This window comes from Chenopodium quinoa, unplaced genomic scaffold (assembly GCF_001683475.1).
Source record: "Chenopodium quinoa cultivar QQ74 unplaced genomic scaffold, ASM168347v1, whole genome shotgun sequence".
Classification (NCBI taxonomy): domain Eukaryota; kingdom Viridiplantae; phylum Streptophyta; class Magnoliopsida; order Caryophyllales; family Amaranthaceae; genus Chenopodium; species Chenopodium quinoa.
Window position 1 is genome coordinate 226,443 of NW_018742476.1, and position 25,590 is coordinate 252,032.

The 25,590-nt window shown below is 38.0% G+C and overlaps 1 protein-coding gene across 3 annotated transcripts; it reads right to left on the reverse strand.

The window, feature by feature from the left end:
- Nucleotides 1-304: 304 nt before the first annotated feature.
- LOC110719065 lies at nucleotides 305-3,679 on the reverse strand. Of its 3 annotated transcripts, none has more exons than XR_002511013.1 (3): nucleotides 3,239-3,679; nucleotides 3,025-3,101; nucleotides 305-508 (listed from the first exon to the last, which is right to left on the reverse strand). XR_002511013.1 is itself a non-coding variant. In XM_021897979.1 (2 exons), exons 1-2 carry the CDS (start codon nucleotides 3,528-3,530, stop codon nucleotides 459-461), a joined length of 429 nt encoding a protein of 142 aa, XP_021753671.1. In that variant the 5' UTR covers nucleotides 3,531-3,672; the 3' UTR covers nucleotides 305-458. The 3 variants fall into 3 exon arrangements, 1 of the variants encoding a protein (XP_021753671.1); XR_002511012.1 differs by having other exon boundaries at nucleotides 305-595; nucleotides 3,239-3,674; XM_021897979.1 differs by lacking the exon at nucleotides 3,025-3,101 and having other exon boundaries at nucleotides 305-595; nucleotides 3,239-3,672.
- Nucleotides 3,680-25,590: the final 21,911 nt, after the last annotated feature.

The following is a 25,590-nucleotide window of genomic DNA, read 5'->3' on the forward strand; positions in this document are numbered from 1 at the left end:
TTCGGGGGGTGCTAAAACCCCAGACATTTCATACCGGTTCAAAACCGGTGGGAAAACATGCTTTTCGCACCGGTTCTGGGTGAGAACCGGTGCAAAAAAACACACTTTTAGCACCGGTTCTTGCTTTGAACTGGGACAAAAAGTGGCAAAAAAAAAAATTAAAAAAAACTTTTAGCGCCGGTTCTGTTCAAAACCGGTGCCAATAATGCCCAAAAAAAAAACAGATTTTTTTTTTGCATTTTTTTCACTTAAATTGTATCAAATACTTATATAATCATAATATACATAAAACACCTATATTTTCTTCAATAACTTGTAATATTACACTTAAAAAACTAAATAAAAAATGGCGATACAATTATCTTCACGAAGAAAAAAGATCCCTTTGCCTTCACATTTCCAACCCACCATTTTTACACCGAAGAAAAAAGATTCTAAGAAAATACCATGCAATTCCATTACTGAGTCATTGTCTCTTTGCTAACTTCTTCTTCAATCCTCTGAGTATCTTCCCAAACCACATCAAGTTCATTGCAGCAAGCACAGACGGCACAACAAACACCAAAAAGAAGCCAAATACATGCATTAGCATTACCTACAGTTATAATTTGATAGCACAAACAGAAGTTCAGCACATATGTTATGTTGGTGGCTATATCATCAAGAAAACAGATTGAATGTTGGCGTTTGATAAATGAAAAATTCAACCAAAGAAACTAGATAGAAGCCATTCAGCAAATGTACACATCCATTTTTGTTTGTATCACAGAGTAATGAAGTAGCTTTACCTTTTTAGTATGAATGCAACTACACATTACCTTTAACCTTGATGTCAGATATATAATTCTTGCCACAAAAACAAAATAGGACTCGTAAATGTACAATTTGCATATGAGCAAAATAAAATACAACCAGAGGTAGTTAGTGAAGCAGACAAAACATAGGCAGCGTTACTATGGTCTTTTTTGTCACTTTTCTTATGAGTAATTCTAAGGAAAAAAAAGAGTATTATATAAGAAAGCAGTAGTGTTGACACGATATAGTAGTAGTATTTTGCAAATATGATGAATCTAAACATTAATTTATTATGCTAACACAACCTCAACTTTGTACCAAGTACTTGTTTGGATAATGATCTTATGTTCAATTCCACATTAAAGAAAGGTACCAATACTTATGAGAAGTAAGATGCTTACCAAATTTCCAGGTTTGATATTCCACTTGTGTCTTATATAGTAAACCCTCCATTAAGGTAAGCATACCCAAGGGAGAAGAAATAACCAAAACGATATGGGATACAGACAGACAAGAGACAAGTTTCATCCTAATGATTGCATCAAGCCAACCCATAACTGAAAGATTTACCACTGTTTTGCTATAAAGAAACTATCGATAAATAAAAATAATCCCGCAAAGAAAAGGAGAGCATAGGGCTGAAAGATTTGGAAACTATGGAAACAAGCAGTGAGCTCAAGCAAATAACAGGCAGGGAGATTCCGTGGAGATTGTCTCTTGCTCCCCATAGAAAAGGACCAGTCAGTCAAAAGCAACAGAGTTCTGAAAGGAATCCTATCAGTGGTACTGATATGAGAGAGAGACAGAGGGAGAGTAGGACATAGAAAAGTTAAGAGAGGGATAGGCTGAAAAGACAACTCTTAATTGAATTCAGTCAGCAAGAATCTACTCTTGTATAATATGTTGCTTTTGTGGACATTCTTGACAGTGTACAGTTGTACATATACATAGACCATGTGCGCTTCTAAATGCTTATAGATTTCTAAAATTTTTCACTTTAAGGGGTGGTTAGTTAAAATAAACAAAAAAATAGGTGGTAAATTCAATTTTAGGGGTGGTTATTTACAATATTTTCCTAAAACAAATCTAGCCCTTATTTCTATACCACTGAACATATTTCCACAGCATAAAAGGAATAGAGGAATTTGTCATCAAATCAATTTTGGCCTTTTAGATGTAAACAATGAAATACCTTCAACTGGAGGAAAGGATAAATTTAATTAGAACTCAATAAAACAAGCAGAAATTAGGATAAGCATTAATAAAAGGTCATCTCTTGTCATTAGAAGTTGCAAATAATGAATTCTATCTTCTAAGCTTACTGACAGAGTAAACCAAGTGTGCAAGGTCGTATAAAGCCACTTTGCATCCTAAAGAGATTATGTTTTGACTGAGTGGAAAATGAGCAAGAAAGTTCTCTATTTTGTCCAAAATCTAGTAGATTAAATCACAAACTCGAATCTTAGGGTGTAACTCCACTGAGCAGCATATAGTAGGCCATAGATTTTAGTGTAAAAACTCATTTGCCACAATGTCTTTTTAATATTTTTAATAAGCATAAAAAGATAGTACTCCCAGCCTCTCATATAAGACTTTCATTTTTCTTCTCTTTTACGACTATGAACAAATCAGGAAGTGATGCACTGGATTTCCATTAGGAAATTACATGATTAAGCTTATATTGAGAAAAAGCAAACACCAGTGATATATTTGTCCCATGTAGAGGAATCCGCATTCCAGGCAACCTTAGATTGGAATAATATTTTTTTTTTACAGATTTCCACATGAATCACAACAGAAACACAACCCCATTTAAAATTACTTACAAAAGTAAAACATTGGATTTCAGCATCATTCAACAAAATCACAACCCCATAATAAAGTAATTAAATAACATATTTCAACACTAAGCCATGAAATTTTCTACAAAAAAATCTGAAAAATAAAATTAAAATGCAGTGTATATTATTATACTTGAAGAAAGACAAGATTTTTCCCAAGCAAAGAATTCAAAGAACTAAACCTCTGAATGTGATTCCAGTAAAACAACCTCAGACAATTTCTAAATCGACAATAAGCTGAATTCCCACACACATAAACCAAATTAATGCAATCAATCAACTCATCAACCAACCCTAAATAAATTAACACACACACATATACACCTTCAACAACATAAACCTTCAACTAATTATCCCATTCAACAAAACAAATCGAATTTACACTTACTATGTTTTGGAATCCAAATACGGCTTGTATTCAAACGGAACCATGGCTTCAACTATTTGATGGTTCACACACCAACCCTAATTGCATTCAAAATTTCAATTGTTCATCATTAATAAAAAAAAAAAATTCATAAAACCTAGATTTCAAACGCCCCAATATAAAAAATAAAATAAAAAATTCATAAAACCTAGATTTCAAATCGAAGAGCACATACCTCGAAATTGTGAACTTTGAATCGATAATTGATTCAAGTTTGTTGTTGTTGTTGTTGTTGTTGTATTTGGTTCAAATTGACGGCGGCCGATTTCAGACTGAGAAGGAGAAGGAGAGCGGCGTTGCTTGCGGCGCAGTGATGGAGAATGAGAGAGAAAAGGAAAGGGAAAGCGGCGGTTATGGAGAAGGAGATCGAAGGAGAGAGAAGGAGTTTGAGGCTCCATTGTTGTAGATGATAGAGACTGAGAGAGGCAGATGAGAGAGGAGGAGAGATCGAGGAAAGAGAAATACATAAGACAGAAGGAGAAAGAAAAAAGATAAGGCCCATTTTATTTATTTTTTTTTACAATAGCTTTCCCACCGGTTCGAACAGCTTTCCCACCGATTCGAACCGAAGCGGTGCGATTAAGGCCTTGTTTAGTTCATCTTATTTTTACTTATTTCAGAAAAAATAAGTTCAGATCAGATCAGATCACAAAAAATAAGTTCAGATCAAATACAAATTATTATTATTATTATTATTATTATTATTATTATTATTATTATTATTATTATTATTATTATTATAAAAATTATTATTATTATTATTATTATTATGGTTATTATTATTATTATTATTATTATTAATAAATAGCACAAACGATAAACGATAATTAAAATTTCATTATAAGCTCCAAATCATAAACGTTTACAAATATAATTTTCATTACAAGAAGTTCCAAATTTCCTTCGCTATATTAAATTATACTTCGTTCATTACAGCTTTACGATTCTCGTTAAACAAATCATAATCTGCTCTTGGTTCAATTTTTATACCACTATCAATGGGTATACCCAACTCATGTAATCGAATATAAAATTGTGAAGTGTGAATGTAGCAACCATAATTGCAAATTGATGTTTAGTGCCCATATTTGGCATCATTGTCAATATTTTCCATCGAGATTTTAATTGTCTGAAACATCTCTCGATCGTTGTTCGAAGTGAAGAGTGAAGATAATTAAAAGTTCAATTATGCCTTGAGGTGGTGGACTTTTTCGAAATTCGGGCATATGGGTTCTAATATCTTTGTCTTTTATTGGACTAAAATATTCAACGGTATTCGGATATCCAGAACCTACTAGATAATATTTTCCTGCTACAAAATAAAGTTATACGGCATATTAGTATAGTGTCATGTATGGAGTAAAAACATACACTATTCTAAATTATATCTGGAGGTGGATGGGGAAATCGAAATTCTAGTACGGTTAAGCAATGGTTCCATACAGTATCATGAGCACTACCTTCAAATCTAACATTGATAAACGTGAAAAGTCTATCACAGGAATAAGCAGCCAAAATATTCCATGTTTTTTTTCCAGAACGCCCTCGATATGCCACACCATCATCATCGTTTACAACTGCATTTATATGAGTAGTAAAGTACATTGGAAAGATAAATTTACATTGGATATGAAAAAAAGTAGACGGAGGGAAATAACAAATGGGATGAACAATTTGTGACTAAAATTTAGCCAAAAAGGACTATCAATAAGGGACGGAGGGAAAACATAATACTTTGCTTTTTCCGAGAAACACCCTCATCAGATCAAAACAATAATACTTGATCAAGTGGTTTTAACAAAAATATTTGAATATCTTCTTACAAAATATTACTTTTTTTCCAAAAAAAAAAGAAAAAAGCAATAATAAACTAGCCTAACGTTTCCTATACAAAAAAATAAATATCTTCGTACAACATATTATGTATATTTTCATTTTTTTTAATTTCATATTTTTGATAACAAGCCTAACGTTTCCCATAAATAATTTATTTTTTTAACTTTCATATTTTCTTTCCTCCTAATCTGTCAAATACTTTTTCTTTATACAATTAAATATTCTTCCACTTACCCCATCCTTATATTATTACGTTTACCAATTTCTCCTAAAACTCCCCACGTGTAAAAATGGAGAAGGTATTTAAAATCGAAGGGAGTATACGTACAAGGTTTTCAATAATAATAGCTACACATTACTACAATCAAAATTAGTACAAAGTAACATAGAAAATGTTGCTAGTTCAAACAAACGATAAAATCAAATCCGATACATCATAAATCTATATTATTATTTAAGAATTAAGGTATTTAAAAACAAGTCAAATCTCCTTTTTTCTATGTAGAAAAAAGCTATGATAAATTTAATCTGTATTTTAGTTTTTATGAAGTGGGATACTGTAAATAATAAAATTATCACATATTCCAATTCTATTACCTTATACTATCTAGTAATTTTAATACTTATAGGTTTCTTTAAAATATTTGTAAGAATAATAAATAATAATAATAATAATTAAACATTAATATTGATTAACATTAAAAGTAGAATATTGAAATAATTAAAATAAGTTCAAATCAGAAAAAATAACTTTAGATTAGATCAGATCAGAAAAAATAAGTTTAGATCAGAAAAAATAAGTTCAGATCAGATCAAAGCAGAAAATATAAGTTCAGATCAGATCAGATAAAAAAAATAAGTTTAGATCAGATCAGATCAGAAAATATAAGTTCAGATCAGATCAGATCAGCAAATATCAGTTCAGATCAGATCAGATCAAATCAGCTTAAATCAGGTGAACTAAACAAGTCTTAACTCATTTTTTGCACCGGTTTGGTTAGCACCGGTGCGAAAAGTCTTCCCCTCAATCTCGCCTATTATTTTTCGCACCGGTTTTTAAAAATGGTGTGCATTTTGCGGTGCCTATTTCATTTTTTCTACTAATATCACAAGATTATCCCATGTGTCAAATGAGCCAGAACCTTCATTTCTCAACCATTCCTTCGCCATATCCCGTAATGAGAAAGGAAAAAGGCGAAGTTTAAGAGCATCATCTGTAACAACATTTAACTTCATAGTATCGCATTTCTCCAAAAAATTATCAATGTGACTCACTGGGCAATCATGAGATGTGCCTGCAAACGAATCATTGGAGATGAATTGAATGAATTGTGGTTTCAATTTGAAGTTCTGAGCAGTGACAGGTGGTCTGACAACGCTTGAGAGGAGTCCGGTTGTTGTATCAGGAATACCGTACTCCAAAAGAGATTTCATGCCTTCATCCACGTTTCTATTGTTTTGATTCCTCCTTCTTCTTATACCTCTTTGTCTCCTTACATTTGCTTCGATTTCAGAATCAAAAGTTGTTAAATCGTCTGATCCTAAACGTCGTGTGTGCATGCAACAAGGAACTAAAAGTAGAGTATCAAAAACACAAGAGACAATAGCCGAAGAAACGAAAAAGGCTTAGTAAAAACGAATCACAAATAAATAGAAAGAAATTGTTAGTCCCCGGCAACAGCGCTAAAATTTGATAGGCGTGTCGCGTACCTAACAAAAATAAACCTAACTATTCCTCCTAACTATGTAGTCGGGCAAGTAAGAGTCGAATCCCAAGAGACTGAGGTTCACCTAATTAATCAGACTCAAGCAATCACCAAGCAAGTAACCAAGCAATAATGACTAATACTAATGACTTATATATTAAATAGCACAATTAATCTAGAGAAAATTATAATCAATGAAATAAAGCATCCAAGATCAAGCATTACCACGAATATAATCAATGCACGAATAAATCTACCCCCAATAACAAATCGATTGACAAGAAGAAAAGCATTTCCTAAACAATACCAAAGGTCTCTTCCGAGTTATCAATGGCTTCCCAAATCAACTATCAAGCCTATTTCCATGGAATCAAGCAAATAAGGGACATTAAACACAAAACTTAACTTTCGAATCATCTAATCACCTACTCCCGTGATGACTCTCAAACCCTTAATTGAAATACCCTAATCCTGTTAATACCCAACTTTCATTGCGATAAGAACAAAGGGATGATAACAATACAAATTATTCCTAATCTAGCATTGGCATAAAAACAATCAATTAAGCATGTCAATTGGGATTATTATTGGAGAATTTAAAGATTCAATTCATGTACCAATCATATTTGGGCTTTGCACGATCCCGGATTAAGGATCTACTCACACATATTAACGAAATCAAAAACAAGATTCAATAAAGAAAACATAATTAATGAGCAATGAAAAGTAAAAGTAAAGAGAATAGATAAATACCAATTGCTTCAATTGAAAGAACTTGAATTGTTGATGAACAATGATCCAAACTAAGAGTAGAAATTAATTTCTTAAAGAAGAGAAAACTAGGGTTTTAAAGTAGTTCTAATACTAGGGAAAATAAATAATCTGTTCTCTATATGTTATTACAAGGGGTATTTATACCCCTAAAAAGATAGAATCCCATAATTAATTAAAGACGGGTCATCGCACAACAGTGCCTGGTCTGCCCGGGCGGAGCCAGCCCGATTGGGCGGACGAAGTAATTTCCTTCTTCCTGTGTTCTTCTTCTTCTGCCCGGTCAACCAGGGCATGTGGTGCCCGTTCGGGCGCGCGTAACAACTTCTTGAATGAAGCTATGAAAATAACATTCCTCATTACCCGGTCATCCAGGGCATGACATGCCCGATAGGGCATGTGGGATCTATGATGATTCTTCATAGTTAGCTCTTCCTTCCTTCGACCTAGTAGCTAGAGCATGGAGTATTTGGTAGGGCATTGGGGAAATCTTCATCTTTCACTCAACAGCCTCTTCCATAATCATCCAAAACAGGTCCGATTCATCCAAGAAATCTCCGTATTCCTATGAAACTCAATAAAATAGATTGAACACACTAGAGAAGAGATTGTTAGCGAGAAACGGCTCCGTAGAGCCTAAAAACCATTCAAATATACGCTATAAAACTAGGGTAAAACATGGTATAAAACACATACATCAGTGGTCCTCACCTGGTCTCTCCCTCCATGTGACACTTGGAGCTTGTTGATTGCCTTGCATTTTATTTTGTTTTTTAATTAAAATAAAATAGAGGAAAATGCAAATATCCCACATTGATGTGAGAAGGGAGATCAAGTCTCCATTCCCTATAAATACCCAAGTTTTGGGTTTGGGAACAATCACTTGAGTTGAACTCAAAAAGGCATCTCCTTGAAAAGTAAGAAAACCTTTAAGTTCCTAATACTCTAGTTTTATTTGGTCAAGTACCTACTAACCTTTGGGATAAAGACCGTTCGGGTCGGGTCGAGGGTGCGAGCCGTAGGAGGCTGACGCACTTGCGTGGCTCGGGCTTTGAAGTAAGAGCTCGTGAATCAAGCGAAGCACGCGTCAAGGGTAAGAATGTCTTTTCTCTTTCTCTCTCTTATGTTGTTAATTATGTGATTTCATATTTAGTTGCTTTAATTAGTGAGCAGGTCTTGGGCAGGTTTCTCTTCCGTGTAGCGTTGGACGCTACAAAACCTAACACTATGATCACAACCAACAATTAATCTATCTCGAAAAGGGGGAACAAAGTTGTCTAAGATATTAAAACTAAGAGTGAAATGAATTAGAAACAATGCAATGAAAACACTAAAGGAAATGAGTAGATGTAGGCTTCACTTGAACACACAAAAGAAACAAATTAATCATGAACTAAACATGCTTGAATATCGATATAAGGTCCAATCTAGCCACCTAGTAGGGTCAATTGGCTTCTCCTAATATAGCCTCTATGCTATCACATTAGAACCATATATTGGGAGGTGCAATCAAGTAGCAATCGATTTAAATGAATCTAGCTAGATCAACTATCGCATCACGTAGCATAAATTCACCCTCAATCAACTAGCAACATGCACTTTGCAAGAAGATAGAAGAACATTAAGCAAATAAAGGCATTAATCACAATCAACTTGAATTCCAAACCAAAGCATGAACAAATTCCAACTACATCATCCCCATACCCTTAGCTAAAGAAATGCTCACTATCGATGACAACTAACAAGTTAATCATGAAATCAACAACCAAAGGCATGATTAATGAGTAATCAACAAAACAAATGCACATTAAAGCAAAGTTAAATAGCAAGATAAAGAGAAAAGATTAAGTAAATTCTCATTAATTGAAGTTAAAAGTCTAAAAAGAGGTTTATTAAGCTTCTTCTTCAAAATCCAAGCTCAACATTGGAGAAATCCACCCTTTCTCTCTCTAAAAAGCTAAACTAAGAGTGTTTCTCTCTCTAAATTAGGGAAAATAAAACAAGAAAATTAAGCTAATCTAAACTACCCCAAAAATGTTCTAAAATGGGACCTAAAATAGTCCGTACAAAGTCGGTTGAGATTTGGAAAAGGTCCGACCGAACTCTGGGTAGGTGTGGTCGGACATCTGGGTGGGTTCGGTCGAACTCTACGTAGGTTTGACCAAACCTCCCTGCTCCTTGCTTGGTCGAACTTTTGAGATTCGACCCCTCCTGCAAAATCGCTGAAAATTGGTTTGAAACTGCCTCATTTCCACCTTGGAAGTTCGGTCAAACTTTTGAAAAGTTTAACCACACCTTAGTTCGACCGAACCTTTCAGAGGTTCGGCCACACCTCCTCTTACACTTCTTCTTCTTGCTTGCTCTCCTTCCCTTTGCTCCTCTTGCCTTTATCCATGCTTCCAAGCTTGGCCAAGGAGCCTCCCACCGTGCTTAGGACCGCCATGGAACCTACAGAAGATAGCAAAAAACCACGAGAGCAAGGGGATGATAAAATGATGCATAAAGGTTATCAAAACAAGCACAAATAAGCATACTTTTTATCAACACATAAAGAAGCAATAAGAGGAGAAATGAGGTAGAAAAACCTAAGAAATTAAGAGGAAAGAGACCTAAACACTACTCCTAAGAGTGACATAAATGTCACTCATCAAAGAGCTTACTCAAGGAATGTTCACTTGTCTATGAACAAGAGCTTACCGAAGGAATGTTCACTCGTTTCTGAACAAGAGCTGAATGTTCACAAGTCTCTAAACAAAAGACCTTTGAAAAGGATGAAATGTCCACGCGTCTCTGAACAAAGACCTTTGAATGGGATGCCCACGCGTCTCTGAGCAAAAGAGCTTTGAAAGGCAAATGGTGACAGTGTTCGATTGGAAGCAAACAAAAGCCTCGATGGATTGGTGATGAATGGTGAGGGTTTTTGATTGCCTACGAACAGGAGCTTCGATGATTTGGTGAGATTGCTCGATTGACTCCGAACAGAAGCTTCAATGAATAAGTATATCCTGTAAAATTAAATATTTGCCAAAGGACTTTATGGGTGGTTTTCTTGGGGTTGGCCCAAGACATGGTGTATTTGACTCATTATGATTGGTTGGCTTGAGCTTGACTCAAGGCTTGGTATTACTCGACTCATTGTGTGACTTAATGTACTCAACATGATCATAGAGGGGCTCAAAGTTAAGTTTGAAAAATTCATTTACCTATGGATCAATAGCCCCAGATTTTAGCTTTCATTTGGCGCTAGTTTAGTCCAATTTGGAGTTACAGATCAAAAGTTATGATCAAAATACTACAACATGTCCAGTTTAGGAATTCTATCTTTAGTGTTGGATGATAACTTTTTTTATCTCTTTGTGTCAATCTCGTCTATATTTGAGTCATAACCAATCTTCCACTCCATTTAGAATTCTATGTTATGCCAAACTCTTATAAGATAGGATTTTATATTTATTATCTTATTTTTATCTCATGAGTCTTAACTCCCTTAAAAACCTAATTCATGTCAAACTATTAAAAGATAATTTTTTAGAATTCTACTCCTATTCTAATTGTTATATCTTAAGAGTCCTTCTTAATTCCATATTTCTATATTTCTATTATCTTTTTTCCATCCTTTGAGCCGCTCTCTAGTTCAGTTCCTTTTTTTTTAAACTCTATCATCTCATTTATTTTATCTCTCATTTTCTATCCATTTTATTTTGGAAAAATTTCCCGAAATAATCCCACCTTTGGGGCGTCCACGAAAAATAATCCCACCTTTGGGATATTTTTTAAATAATTCGACCATTATACACAATCCGCTCAAAATGGTCCTAAGTGACTAGTAATTGGTTGCATAGGTAATTTTTTTATTAAGTTTAATTTACACGTATCACCACGTGATTGGTCTAAAAAATAAGTTTTAATTTATTTAGTAATTAACATTAATTAATTTTTTTTCTCAAAAATAAAATAAAATACACCTAAAAATTACACCAGACCCTAACTCCACCGCGACCCGAGCCACCTCCCTGCCGATGATGCCCAACGCCGCCATACCCTCAGCAACTAGACCCCAGCCCCACCGCGACGTTTGCCGACCCTTCCCACCCTCTTTCGTCGCCACTAAACCACCATAACCATGACCGAAATCAAGGTGTAGGAAGGGGAGAAGGGTCGAAATCGATGTTGGATTTCGTAGTGACCCTCACTACGCGGAAAGAAACCCGCCAAGACCCGCCCTCATAATAATTGTAATTAACAAGCAAAACATAATTAAAACATAATTAAGGATAAAAGATTATACCTTTGACGCGTGCTTCGCTCAACTATGAGCTCTTACTTGAACCTCGAAAACACGAGGCCTCCGACGGGATCGTACCCTCGAACCCGACCCGAGCGTCCTAAGTCTCGAAGGTTAGTCGAGACCAGGACAAATAAAACTATGAGTTTTACGAATCAAGGTTGTATCTTTCCACTCAAGGTTTACTCAAATTAAGAGTTTCCTTTTAATTCCACTCAAGGTTGTATCTTTCCCAATACCCATGCCTTTGGTATTTATAGGGAAATGCACCCTTGATTTCCAATCTTCCACCAATGTGGGAGAGCTGGTAAAATCAAGAATTTATTTAATTCCAAATAAAATAAATAATTAAGATCAATCGCAACGCGATAAGTGGCATAATTATATGCTTATGAGTGATGCCCAAGGTTAGGTGGGGGGGACCATAGCCTTGCTCCCCAAGGCTTTGCTTGGTCCCCACACCCACACACAAACCGCTTCAAGGAGGGTTGTGCTGGCTGCCAGCTAGCACCAGCCAGCTAGTGCGTGCTGGTGCTGGGTGATGCTTGGCGATGGTGCTGCGTGCTAGTGTTGTGCTGTGGTAGAATGCTGGCACTGGCCCAGCACTTCCACGCAATCCCTCGCACACACACGCTGCTACGCACAGCCATGCCAGCAAAGGCCATGCACTTGCTAGCAGCGCACACCTAGCATACTCCTCGCCCACACGCACACGCACCACATGCATGCGCACCAACACGCATACGCACCACACGCATTGCTAGCCAAGCCAGAGTGCCTAAGCACGTAAGGGCCTAGCATGCGTGCTGGGCGATGGTGCGAGGCACACTATGGCCTGCGATGGTGTCAGGCATGCACGCACACGCACATGCGCCAGTGCCCAGCACTGCGGTGGCTGTGCTTTGTGCGTGTGGTCTGCCATGCGCGCCTAAGCATCATGCTAGGGCTTCGATGGCGCCTAGGCATGATGCTAGGGCTGCGATGAGCTAACCTAACCTAGCTACGGCTAAGCTCGTACTTGCCGCTTGTGATTTTGCGACGCTCGGTTTCGACGCCCTAGGCTCGATATCCGACATCTGTATTCGTAAAACTCTGTCGACTCCTTAAATCCTTCGGATTAATTCGTCGTCTCGGATCGGTTGTTCGATTGGGTTCGACCCAAAGGGTTCAGTTAAGATTAAGCTGTAATATTAATTATACCTTAATATTACTGATCGGAAGCGGCCTGCACCTAGGCATTCCGATCACTTGATGTTGCTGAAGAATTAGCTCTATAATAATTCTGAACTCTCTATAAGAATAATACACTTGTTGGAAGGACACCATTCCTTTCAATCTCCCACTTGTCCTTCCGGACAAGTGCGCATATAGTGTATAGCCCATTTCCTATGTCACTTAATGTCTCTTCGTGAACTATAAGGTAAGATTCATCGTCATCCTTATTACGTTCAGAAGTGTTTCTCGATCTCCAAGTTTGACTGTCAATAAACAGATGATTTCTAAAATCCATCAGAGCACGGCCATGGATTTTCACAGTCTCGCTCATCGAGCGACCTTGTAAACAACAAAGACACATTCCCTATTGTTAATAGGAGGACATTCCCAGTCTCGCATTGTAAGTTTCTCTTACTAAGAGGACCTAATCTCCCGAGTGTTCCCGTTATGATCCCCAGTTACGGAAGACGTTAGGTAACATCAAAGAGACTAGTTCTCAAACAAGAAAACTTCACAATACTCATGGTTGAGGAAACGAGTTCCGATAGCTATAATAAGAAATGTACTTATGACAATTTTAAATCTCTTAAAGCACTCTCATAGGTCGATCCAGTGCAGTTCCAATCTGGCACCTGTGCAAATGATTTATGACCATCATGTCCTTGCAGCACAAGAAACAGTGCTGTAAATCATACTACACACTAATCTCTGGTGGTCATCAATTGTCCATCAGTTAGATGACCTCGATTAGGGATAATTTTCGATTTAAATATTCAATGTTCGATTAGGGATACCCCGTTTTGAATATTTCCATAAATCGAATGGACTCATTATTTAATTCTAAACCACAATTAAATAGCAATGGAGTGAATGATAATTTTGCTCAAAAATTAATTACTCCATTAATGAATGGCTTCAATACAATGTCTTGCATTAAATCAACTAGTTTAATTAAAACACATGTACAGGGAATTTCAAAGCCAATCTCCAACATGCTTGATTCCCATTGCCTCAACGTGCTTGTTGTGTTTCACTTGAGGCAAAGGTTTAGTCAACATATTGGCTATATTATCATCCGTGCCGATCTTGCAAATTCTGATTTCACCCTCGGATTTCCATTCCCTTATCATGTGAAATCGCCTTTGGACATGTTTGACCTTCTGGTGCTCTCTTGGCTCTCTAGCCTGAGCGATAGCTCCATTGTTGTCACATTAGAGATCTATCGGACCCTTGATGGAGTGTACAACACCAAGTTCACTGACGAACTTCCGAATCCAAACAGCCTCCTTAGCAGCTAAGTATTCGGCTTCAGTCGTAGAGTCTGCAGTTCTGCTCTGCTTGGCGCTCTTCCAGCTAAATGCTCCTCCATTTAGGCAAAATATGTACCCTGATTGTGACTTGAAGTCGTCTCTATCAGTCTTGAAGCTAGCGTTAGTGTAACCTTCAACAACCAGATCTTTATGGCCACCATAAACCAGGAATTTATCCTTGTTCCTTTTCCGGTACTTCAGGATATTCTAGGCCGCTATCCAATGCGCCTCTCCTGGGTTTGATTGGTATCAGCTTGTAGCACTCAAGGCATACGAGACATCTGGCCTGGTACATACCATGGCATACATGATCGACCCAGTTAGCGAAGAATATGGAATCTAATCCATTCTCTCTAGCTCAACAGGTGTTTGTGGACACTGTTTCTTGCTGAGAGTTACGCCATGGGACATGGGTAGATGCCCTCTCTTGGCATTCTCCATGTTGAATCATGCCAGTACTTTATCAATATAAGTACTCTGGCTTAATCCAATCATCCTCTTAGATCTATCCCTGTAGATCTTGATGCCCAATATGTACTGTGCCTCTTCTAAGTCCTTCATTGAAAAGCACTTTCCCAACCAGCCCTTTACGGACTCTAGTAATTTTGTGCTGTTTCCAATGAGCAGTATGTCATCGACATATAGGACTAGGAATGCGATGTCACTCCCACTGACCTTCTTGTATACACAGGATTCATCTGGATTCTTGATAAAACCAAACTTGCTGATGGCTTCATCAAATCGTAGATTCCAACTCCTGCTGGCTTGCTTTAGTCCATAAATGGACTTCTTAAGCTTGCAAACCTTTCTAGCGTTGCTCGGATCGACAAAACCTTCTGGCTGTGTCATGTACACAGTTTCTTCTAAAATCCCATTTAGGAAGGAAGTTTTGACATCAATATACTATATTTCATAATCGTAATATGAAGCAATCGCTAGAATAATCCGGACAGACTTTAGCATTGCAACTGGTGAGAAGGTTTATTCATAGTAAATCCCGTGGACTTGCCTATAACCTTTTGCCACCAGTCTAGCCTTGTATATCGATACATTTCCATCCTTGTCTGTATTTAATTTGAAGATCCATTTGCAACCAATGGGTGTGTAACCCTCGGGCAAATTCACCAAGTCCCAGACTTGATTTTCAGACATGGAGTCCATCTCGCATTTCATGGCTTCTTGCCATTTAGCAGAGTTGGGGCTCGTCATAGCTTTCTTTTATGTCGCTGGCTCATCTCCATCCATAACTTGGATGTCCTGATCATCGGTTAAGACAATACCAAGGTATCTGTCTGGTTGAGATCTTTGCCGTTGCGACCTACGAAGGGTAATAGGTTGAGCATTTACATTATCTGTTTGATTCTGACCAATCTTCCCAGCTGCTTCCAAAGCACTTAGATTGTCAGTTTTATCAGGTTGACAGTGTTGATCGTCCTCTCGAACTTTGTCGAGTTCGATTTTCCTCCCACTTGTCATTTTGGAAAGGTGTTCCTTCTCCAAAAAGACGCCATCACGAGCAACAAACACTTTGTTCTCGGATTTATTGTAGAAGTAATACCCTTTGGTTTCTTTTGGATATCCCACAAAGAAACACTTATTCGGTTTAGGGTGAAGTTTTTCCAAAATTAATCGCTTGACATATGCTTCGCATCCCCAAATCTTGAGAAAAGACAGCCTAGGAGGTTTCTTAGTCCATAATTCATATGGAGTCTTTTCAACAGCTTTTGACGGAGCGCGGTTCAGTGTTAGTGCCGCGGTTTGTAGCGCATGTCCCCAGAAAGAGATAGGTAGTTCACTAAGATCCATCATTGATCGAACCATGTCTAACAAGGTTCGATTCCTCCGTTCGGATACTCCGTTCCATTGAGGAGTTCCAGGAGGTGTCAACTCTGAAAGAATACCATTTTCTTTCAAGTGATCGTCGAATTCATGGCACAAATATTCGCCACCTCGATCCGATCGAAGTGCTTTAATTTTCTTGCCAAGTTGATTTTCAACTTCTTTCTGAAATTCTTTGAATTTCTCAAAAGATTCAGATTTATTCGACATTAAGTAGATATACCCATATCTACTAAAATCGTCGGTGAAGGTGATGAAATATCGGTAACCTTGTCTTGCGGGTGTACTTATTGGTCCGCATACATTCGTGTGTATTAGACCTAATAAGTCACTTGCCCTTTCTCCCAACTTGGAGGATGGCTGTTTTATCATCTTGCCTAATAGACATCCTTCGCAATTTTCAAACGACTCCAAGTCGAATGAGTCAAGAACACCTGCTTGTAGAAGTTTCTTGATGCGTTTGACGTTAATATGGCGAAGACGACAATGCCACAAGTAGGTTTGATTCGACTCGATTGTCTTAGCCCTTTTGGCGGTATCATCAGTGTTATAGACTTGTTTGTCAAGAGAAAGCACATAAAGACCATTTTCTGAATATGCTTTACCATATAAAACATTATCGAAATAAAATGAACAACTATTGTTCTTAATTCGAAATTCAAAACCTTTAGCGTCCAACGCCGATATTGAAATAATGTTTTTGGTAACTCTAGGAACATGATAATAATTGTCAAGTTCTAAAATAAGCCCAGATGGCCATGACAAACTGAGAGTTCCAATGGAGACGACAGACATTCTTGCTCCATTGCCGACCCGAAGCTCGACCTCTCCCTTCTCTAGCCTCCTATTTATCCTTAGTCCCTGAGCATTGGAACAAAGGTGTGAGCCACATCCGGTATCTAATACCCATGATGTTTTGCTAGCGAAGTTTAAGTCTATAACAAAAATACCTGATGAAGAAGAAACAGTGCCGTTCTTCTTATGTTCCTTGAATTTGAGGCAGTCCCGTTTCCAATGTCCCTTCTTCTTGCAGTAGAAACATTCGGAATCGGACTTAGAAGAGGCTACCTTCTTGTCCTTGCTGCCCTTGGCAATGTTTGACTTAGGCGGAAAATTTCTCTTTTTTCCCTTTAAAGCTCCTCTTCTTGCCCAGACGTTTGAATAACTTGCCCTTCCTCACCATGAGCATGTCATGCTTACCCTGATCCATGAGGGTTTGCTCGGCTTGCTTCAACATACCATGAAGCTCGGTGAGGGTTTTCTCCATGCTATGCATATTATAGTTCGTCTTGAACTGATCATAGCCTTTGCGAAGCGAGTGGAGAATGATGTCAATTGCCATCTCGGTTGAATACCCAGCATCGAGCCTTTCCATGTTCTCAAATAATCCAATCATTTTGAGGACATGCGGGTTGACTGGCTCCCCTTTCTTGAGCTTGCTCTCAAGGATCTGCATGTGGGTTTCGAATCTTTCAGTTCAGGCCTGCTCTTGAAACATATTTTGAAGCTCAGAAACGATCTCAAAAGCCGTCTCCTTTTCAAAGAAAGTCTTTTGAATGTCCGCAGACATAGTGGCCAACATGATGCATTTGACATCCCGATTTGCACTTTGCCATCGGTTAAGGGCAGCCTGAGTGACCTCCTCATTGGGAGCGTCAGGAATTTCCTCATCAAGGACGTATTCCTTTTGCTCTTGCATTAGTACAATTCACAGATTTCTTTGCCAATCAAGAAAGTTTGGCCCGCTCAACTTCTCCTTGTCGAGAATTGAGCGTAAAGAGAATTGGTTGTTGTTTGAGTTACTTGGAAACATAGTTCTAAAATTGAAATAATTTGAAATGAAAAACCATTCATATAACCAATAAGTTGAAATTTAAAAAGCGTTCATGCATATATTCAATCTTATTGAGCATTTTATCCACGCATTAATAAATTGTCCCTTATGGGCGAGAATAAAATAATTTCGATATCCCAAAGATCAAGAAATGGTTAAGCATGCTTTGGCTTGTCTTAATCATTAAATATCTTAAGGTAAGCAATCCAATTGCTAATAGCTCCAAGCTACTCTTCGTTTGATAAAATGTCGCATCTAATGAATCCTTGACATTTTATCTCTTTTGCCACGATATCTAAGGACTCCTTACTGATATCGTTGAGCTTAACCAAGACAACTTGTATACCTAGTATACCTTACGTTCCTAGGGAAGTAGTGATGCCTCGCTTTGGCGTAGCCCATCACATACGCGCATTAGTTCGGTAAGTGTTATTCTTGGAACGACAAATTTTAGCTCAATATTATTAAGGGACCTAGGGTTTCTATGTTGGTTTGATTTAAGTGAACTTAACTAATCGTCACAACATATGAAATCCTAGACATGCATCTAACATTCATATATAACAATATTATATATAAAGCATAAAATAGATCCATTTGGCAACTAGCATGACCCCTTGAAATCTTCAATTTCCATGGGTCTTCATCTTGGCTCGTCTTCATCAAAACGCCGTCTTTAGTACAAAAATACTTAACGGTTCGCAGACCATATTTAGATTTACAAAAATACATAACGGAATGCAGTCCGTATTTTCTATCCTAGTCGGGCCCCACTAGTTGCCATTTTCAATAACCTGTTTTGAAAACAATCTTCCATTCACCCATTCACTATTTGTGAATGGCCCATGAAAATTAGTCAAAGTAGGTGGTTAATCCAATTAACGCGCCTAATTAAAACTAGTCAAAGTTGTTTAATTCATTATTTCTAAAAGAAAATTGCTCACGTAATAAACTAAGCTCCCACTAAATTCCGCATCCATACTTAATTAATCCGATTAACTAAGTTGGCATAACCCATAATTTGTCAAAATCAAAAATTTTGCAAAAGCCGGAAAAACTGAAGTCTAACCTCTTTAAAATAATCACATAAATAATTTAAAACGGCAAATATTTTCGCAAAATTACATAGATCAAAATCAATCAAACTAGCCCACACAATGGTTTGGTGTGTGCGCACCATGGCAGCTAGGCAGCTCACGCCTTGTGCTATGGTGCGTGATGCTAGCATGCTGCGCCCAGCACAGCAAGCCACGCTGCTAGCACAAGCAGCCTGCCAGGCATGCTACGCATGCTGGCTAGCAAGTTGGCGCCTGCCAACAAGTGGTGCGCTGGGCTGGTGCTTGCTGCCATGCTGCCCAGCAGCATCCCCTCGCAAGCCAACCCCCTGCCCCGTGCACATCAGCCCCAAGCCTCCCCGCCACACAACAGCCACTCAAGGCACACCCCTATGCGCACCATAGGCAGCCACATGTGGGCTGCTAGGCAGCCCGCCTAGCCTTGGTGGCGCTTGGGTGTTTTTGCCTTGATTTGCGTGCCATTTCTCGGGATTTTAATGCCGATTTACGTGTGACATAAAATTAATCTAAATTTATTTTAGAATTAATTTAAGGGCAAAATAAAAATAAAATAAGTCCAACTTAATTAAATTCAATTTTAACGGTGCACTAGCCTAAATTTATCAAAATTCATTTTGAAATAATTTACGTCTTCCTTTATGCTTAAAATTGAAATAGCTATGTTCATAATTAATTTAGCCAATATGCAAATTAATAATGGTTTTGACAAATGGGAGTTGGAAAAATAAATTAACCATCTAATGATAAAAATTTTCCAACTTTCATACTTGTGTAAAATAACAAGATTACATCTTCCAATATGAAGATTAATCAAAATTTTACTCACAAGTATTTGAACTTCATGGATTTTAATCAACCAAAATGAAAAATCCCAAACTTTGTTCAATATGGAATTTAGGGTTAGAGTTCCAATCATTTAAACCTTTAAAGATTAGAACTTTAACATACTTGCGAACTTAAAATTACTCATTAACATCAAACATTCACACATTATTGCAATTAATTTGCAAAATTGTGAAAAATCAAGTTTATGTGAAAAAGGCATATCAACTCAAGCACTAATTAAAACTCCATAATTATGCTTAAGGATATTTAAAAAAGCAGTAGATTAGGGATGCAATAATGCATTTAATCTTACCTTGTAATGCTTGCATTAATCAAGGCTTAAAAGATTTAAAATTTTCGTTGAAAAACGAAAAGACCCCTAAAATTTGGGTTTCTGGTTCGAATTTGGCTTCTAGACAGCTCTCGAAGAGGGTTGAATCTGTTTCAGAACGTCGATTCCACCCAAAAATCACTATTTTTGAGCCAAATTCTTGCTTTGCTTGGTCCCCACACCCACACACAAACCGCCTCAAGGAGGGCTGTGCTGGCTGCCAGCTAGCACCAGCCAGCAGCCTCGCATCCCAGCCAACCAGTGCGTGCTGGTGCTGGGTGATGCTTGGCACTGGTGCTGCGTGCTAGTGTAGTGCTGTGCTAGCATGCTGGCACTAACCCAACACTCCCACGCAATCCCTCGCACACACACGCTGCTACGCACAGCTATGCCAGCCAAGGCCACGCACTTGCTAGCAGCGCACACCTAGCATACTCCTCGCCCACACGCACACGCACCACATTCATGCGCACCAACACGCATACGCACCACACGCATTGCTAGCCTAACCAGAGTGCTTAAGCACGCAAGGGCCTAGCATGCGTGCTGGGTGATGGTGCGAGGCACACTATGGCCTGCGATGGTGCCAGGCATGCACTCACAAGCACATGCGCTAGTGCCCAGCACTACGATGGCTGTGATTTTGCGACGCTCGGTCTCGACGCCCTAGGCTCGATATCCGACGTCTGTATTCGTAAAACTCTATCAACTCTTTAAATCCTTCGGATTAATTCGTCGTCTCGGATTGGTTGTTCCATTGGGTTCGACCCGGAGGGTTCAGTTAAGATTAAGCTGTAATATTAATTATACCTTAATATTACTGATCGGAAGTGGCCTCCACCTAGGCATTCTGATCACTTGACCTTACTGAAGAATTAGCTCTGTAATAATTTTGAACCCTATATTAGAATAATACACTTGTTGGAAGGACACCATTCCTTTCAATCGAGGCGTTTGAAGGGGATGTTTTTATGGCTCGTCGGAGCTTCGCCTGGCTTTTCTATAAACTACCTAAGTGTTCGTGAGGGAAGGGGTTGGTGGTTCAGGGGAGGGGGAGGGGGTCCGGTGTTGTCGTCTGCGTTGTGGTTGGGGGTTGGGTGGCCAGAGCCGTAGGGTAGGGGATCGGGCTAGGCGGCAGCTGGTGGGTGGTGGGTGTTGGATGGTTTTTAGTTTTTTCTTAAAAAAAATCTAACTTTTGTAAAATTTTATTTTATTTTATTTTTATTTTTTTACCAATCACAGGCCGCCACGTGTCATGTAACTTATTATAATAGGTTACACGACCGGTTAGGACCATTTTGAGCGGATTGGGTATAAAGGTCGGATTATTTAAAAATATACCAAAGGTGGGATTATTTTTCGGGGACGCCGCAAATGTGGGATTATTTCGGGCAATTTTCCTTTTATTTTTATGCATTTTACTTTAATCCTTTGTGTCTTGGTCAAACCATGAGTCTACATATTGTAGAATTCTAGTCCATCTTCCTAGTCTTTTGTGATTATTGTGCTAACCTTAACATGTATTCTTTGTCTTGTGTATGGTTTATTTTATCTTATTTATGACTAACGTTTTCCAATGGACTGCTTTCACTTGATAAATAACACAAACATTAAAATCGGATAAAATTAATCAAGTTAGTTTGTCTATCTTTTAGCCTTCCGTGCTATTTTGGTCCTTGAGTCCTTTGTTTTCTCACACCGTTCTCATGTTTAGTCACATGGTCATGACATGAGTCTTGTAAATATCACTTACCCTCATGAGTCTTTGCACACACATTGTAATACCTTTTTCACACCATGACCATGTCTTAGGTCCATGCATGAGTCATCCTTTCCGTTATTCAAGTTGAGGGTCCTTTCTATTCCTGGAAATTTTCATATCTTTCCACCAATACACCCTTTCTTTTTATATAACCTTCCATACATTATATTACATACCTTGCCATAAATACACCTTATTTCCTTAAACACTCTCCACATTAACATACTTTTCTCTTACATGATCTCCCCATACATATCTTTCCTCCTCATACACTATGATCTTTCCTCACTTATACATGTTGAATCGAGTTCGAGTCATGTGATTGACCAAAAAAAAAAAAAATGTGTTCATGGCTTCTCTTTATTGATAAAACACAAGGCAAGCTTCGATGACAAGATTTCATGATTCTTTTCTTATTTTTGATTTCCCTTTACCTTAATAAGTCTAGCATAGGCACCCTCCATCTTTTTTCTTAGATTTACTTCACTAGTTTGATTTTGATTTCACCTTTTCCATATCGATAAAATAAGCATTTACTTCTTTGCATATAATCATTGCATTAAAAAAAAAAAAAAAACTCGCCGAACTAAACACAAGGTATACCAATGATTTGAGGCACCCTTTGTAGCCACTTCATATCACCTTTACCCCTTTCAATTACATGATCCTTTATTAATAAATTACTTTGAGCCTCGTCTGACGATGTACCTTTCTTTTATTTTTTTTAAACCCACATCTACCTAACCTTGGGATGGGATGGAATGGTGTGAAACTTATGTAATTTTCAAAGCCAAGTACAAAAACTAGAGTGATTTTTACCGAAGTTCCAAAATTTCAAAAATTTTAAAAAAACAATAAAAGTGTGCAAAAGGGCAAGTTTTCCAATGTCTTTGATATGAACATGTATCGGATTGCATCTCTTATCGAGTGCTCGATACCGTACCTGAGAAACATGAATGCCAAGTGTGTGATAGACCGCATGATCAGGATTGCCCACACTTATTTTAAGAAAATTCAAATACAAAACCCAAATGCAAAAGTAAAAAATAAAGAGCAAAAAATAAACAGAAAAATAAGTTCAAAAGTGAGAAACCTCAAGCATACAAATACTAAGATTTAAACGCAAGGTTGCACACCTTACGGGCTTACTTTGGGTCTTGAGCCTTATCCTTTTCTTCTTCAACCTTTAGCCTAACCCCGTTACAACCCTTAAAATACCTCCTTGAGGTGTACACACACTTGTGCGAGGATCGGCTAGAGTTATGTCTGGCCAGATTCCTAATGGATACGTAGGCAATCTCACATCCAAGTGCAGCTGTAATAATTATTTATTACATTCATATTCACATTTGATCATATCAAGGGATCTTCAATGCTCATCCCCATCAATTTAGAGCTAGACTTGGGGGCTTGATCCCTACTCCATTAACCTACCCAGTCTAAGAGTCACCATCATAGGGCTCTTCTCAAAATATTTTTTCAACACTCTAGCCTTTGCAACCTAACCTTAGTGTTACTCTCACAGACATCACAAATACATAGCCAAATAATCCTTCCCTTAGGAACCCTTTGTCATGAAATCTTTATACAACTTTGAAGCATGCCTTGTCATCATAGAATGACTTATTATTATAATCATCATTGCATCACAAAGTATGACGTACTTAGCCTCCGCGCCTAAGTTATCCAAATACTTTCGTTATCGATCATCATCAATCCTTGTACCATGAGATACAAAATCAATGCAAACACTTGATTAAACTCACTCAACATGAACAATTGCTTGATTCAATCTGTTCATCTTGAGGAAGTTCAAAAACTTCGCTTTTTTACCAACACTTTACCCCTTGATTCATTTTCACGTCTTTCCTTTCGGAAGAAAGTCGATACCCTCCACAAAAATGACGGAAATTTTTGCTTTTTTCGCTTTTCAGCATTTTCGAGTGCATAAGCACAATCACAACACAATGCGCACACAAATCATACACATTAAGCCACGCTAAGTCACATCACATCAAGTTAAGTCTGCACACACGCATCAAAACACATTGAGTCGATTTGAGTATATTGAGTCATCGAGTTGAGTTGAGTACATTGAGTCACACAATAAGTTGAGTAATACCAAGTTTTGAGTCAACCTCAAGCTAACCATACACAATGATTCAAGTAACACAAAGCCTTGGGTTAACCTCATGAAGATTTTAAACATGAGCAAAGTCCTATAGTCCAAAGTATAGATGTAGGTACACTAAGTCCCTAGGGGACGAGTAACCTTTACAAAAGATTTGAGGCTATTTTATTGAGCGAAAAGGCGCGAGCAATAGCAACGAAGCCGAACAACCAGAATGTGTTTAAGAAACTTTGACCTTCTTAGTGAAGCACAACTGAAACAACTTAGCGCGATACATACTGACGTGACGCGACAGCACTGTCGCCGCGCGATGAAACCTTACATGGCACGTCGAACTTGAATTCCTGTAGATCGATTTGCTAGATGACAATTATTTACTCAACCTTGTGATGAGCAATCGATTCTTTCCAAAGCGGACTATTATTCGTCTCAGCATTTGATTCTTTTGAGCAACGTAATGAGCGATAAAAGATTTGATTTGATTAATAGTCGGCCCGATTACAATTTTTATTGATGTTTGCTTGATGACGATCACCTTATTAATTGATTGAGCACATCTGATTATTGATTAAGAAAATTAAAGTAGTGATTGGTTATAATCACTAGGATGGAAGATTTCTACTGAAATCAGTTTAAAGGTTGGTAAGACCTTGAGGAATGAGGTTTTACAAGGTGAAGATAGCGAAGCACTACGATCTTCGACCACACTCCCTGATAATTTGGAGTTTGTCCCCCTTTGATTTGAAGACGGCACAAGGAGAAGTGGTCTTCGACAACATTTCCTAAGATGTGGAGGTTGTCCCCCTTTGATTTGAAGATGACTCAAGGAGTAGTGGTCTTCGACAACATTCCCTAAGATGTGAAGGTTGTCACTTTGATTTGAATATGGTGACGCACTGTGATCTTCGACAACATTCCCTAAGTTGTGGAGTTTGTACCCCTTTGATTTGAAGATGGTTTGGGAGTAGTGGTTTTTGACAACATTTCCTAGGATGTGGAGGTTGTCACTTTGATCTTCGACGACATTCCCTAAGATGTGGAGGTTGTCCCTTTTAATTTGAAGATGGCGAAGCATAGCGATCTTTGATGGCGCTCCCTAAGATGTGGAGGTTGTCAAGCAAAACAACTTTGATTCAACAAGATTGATGTCACCCAAAGGCGTGTACCTGACGATGCAAGATACGCGTTTCTAACTCCTTTATTTGTAGAACTGAAGATAGCGAAGCACTACGATCTTCGACCACACTCCCTGATAATTTGGAGTTTGTCCCCCTTTGATTTGAAGACGGCACAAGGAGAAGTGGTCTTCGACAACATTTCCTAAGATGTGGAGGTTGTCCCCCTTTGATTTGAAGATGACTCAAGGAGTAGTGGTCTTCGACAACATTCCCTAAGATGTGAAGGTTGTCACTTTGATTTGAATATGGTGACGCACTGTGATCTTCGACAGCATTCCCTAAGTTGTGGAGTTTGTACCCCTTTGATTTGAAGATGGTTTGGGAGTAGTGGTTTTTGACAACATTTCCTAGGATGTGGAGGTTGTCACTTTGATCTTCGACGACATTCCCTAAGATGTGGAGGTTGTCCCTTTTAATTTGAAGATGGC

Coding starts and splice junctions, on each gene's coding strand:
- LOC110719065 (XM_021897979.1), bottom strand. CDS start 3,530: ATGTATTTCTCTTTCCTCGATCTCTCCTCCTCTCTCATCTGCCTCTCT. Junction 596..3,238: donor TCAAAGTTCACAATTTCGAG/GTATGTGCTCTT, acceptor TTATAACTGTAG/GTAATGCTAATGCATGTATT.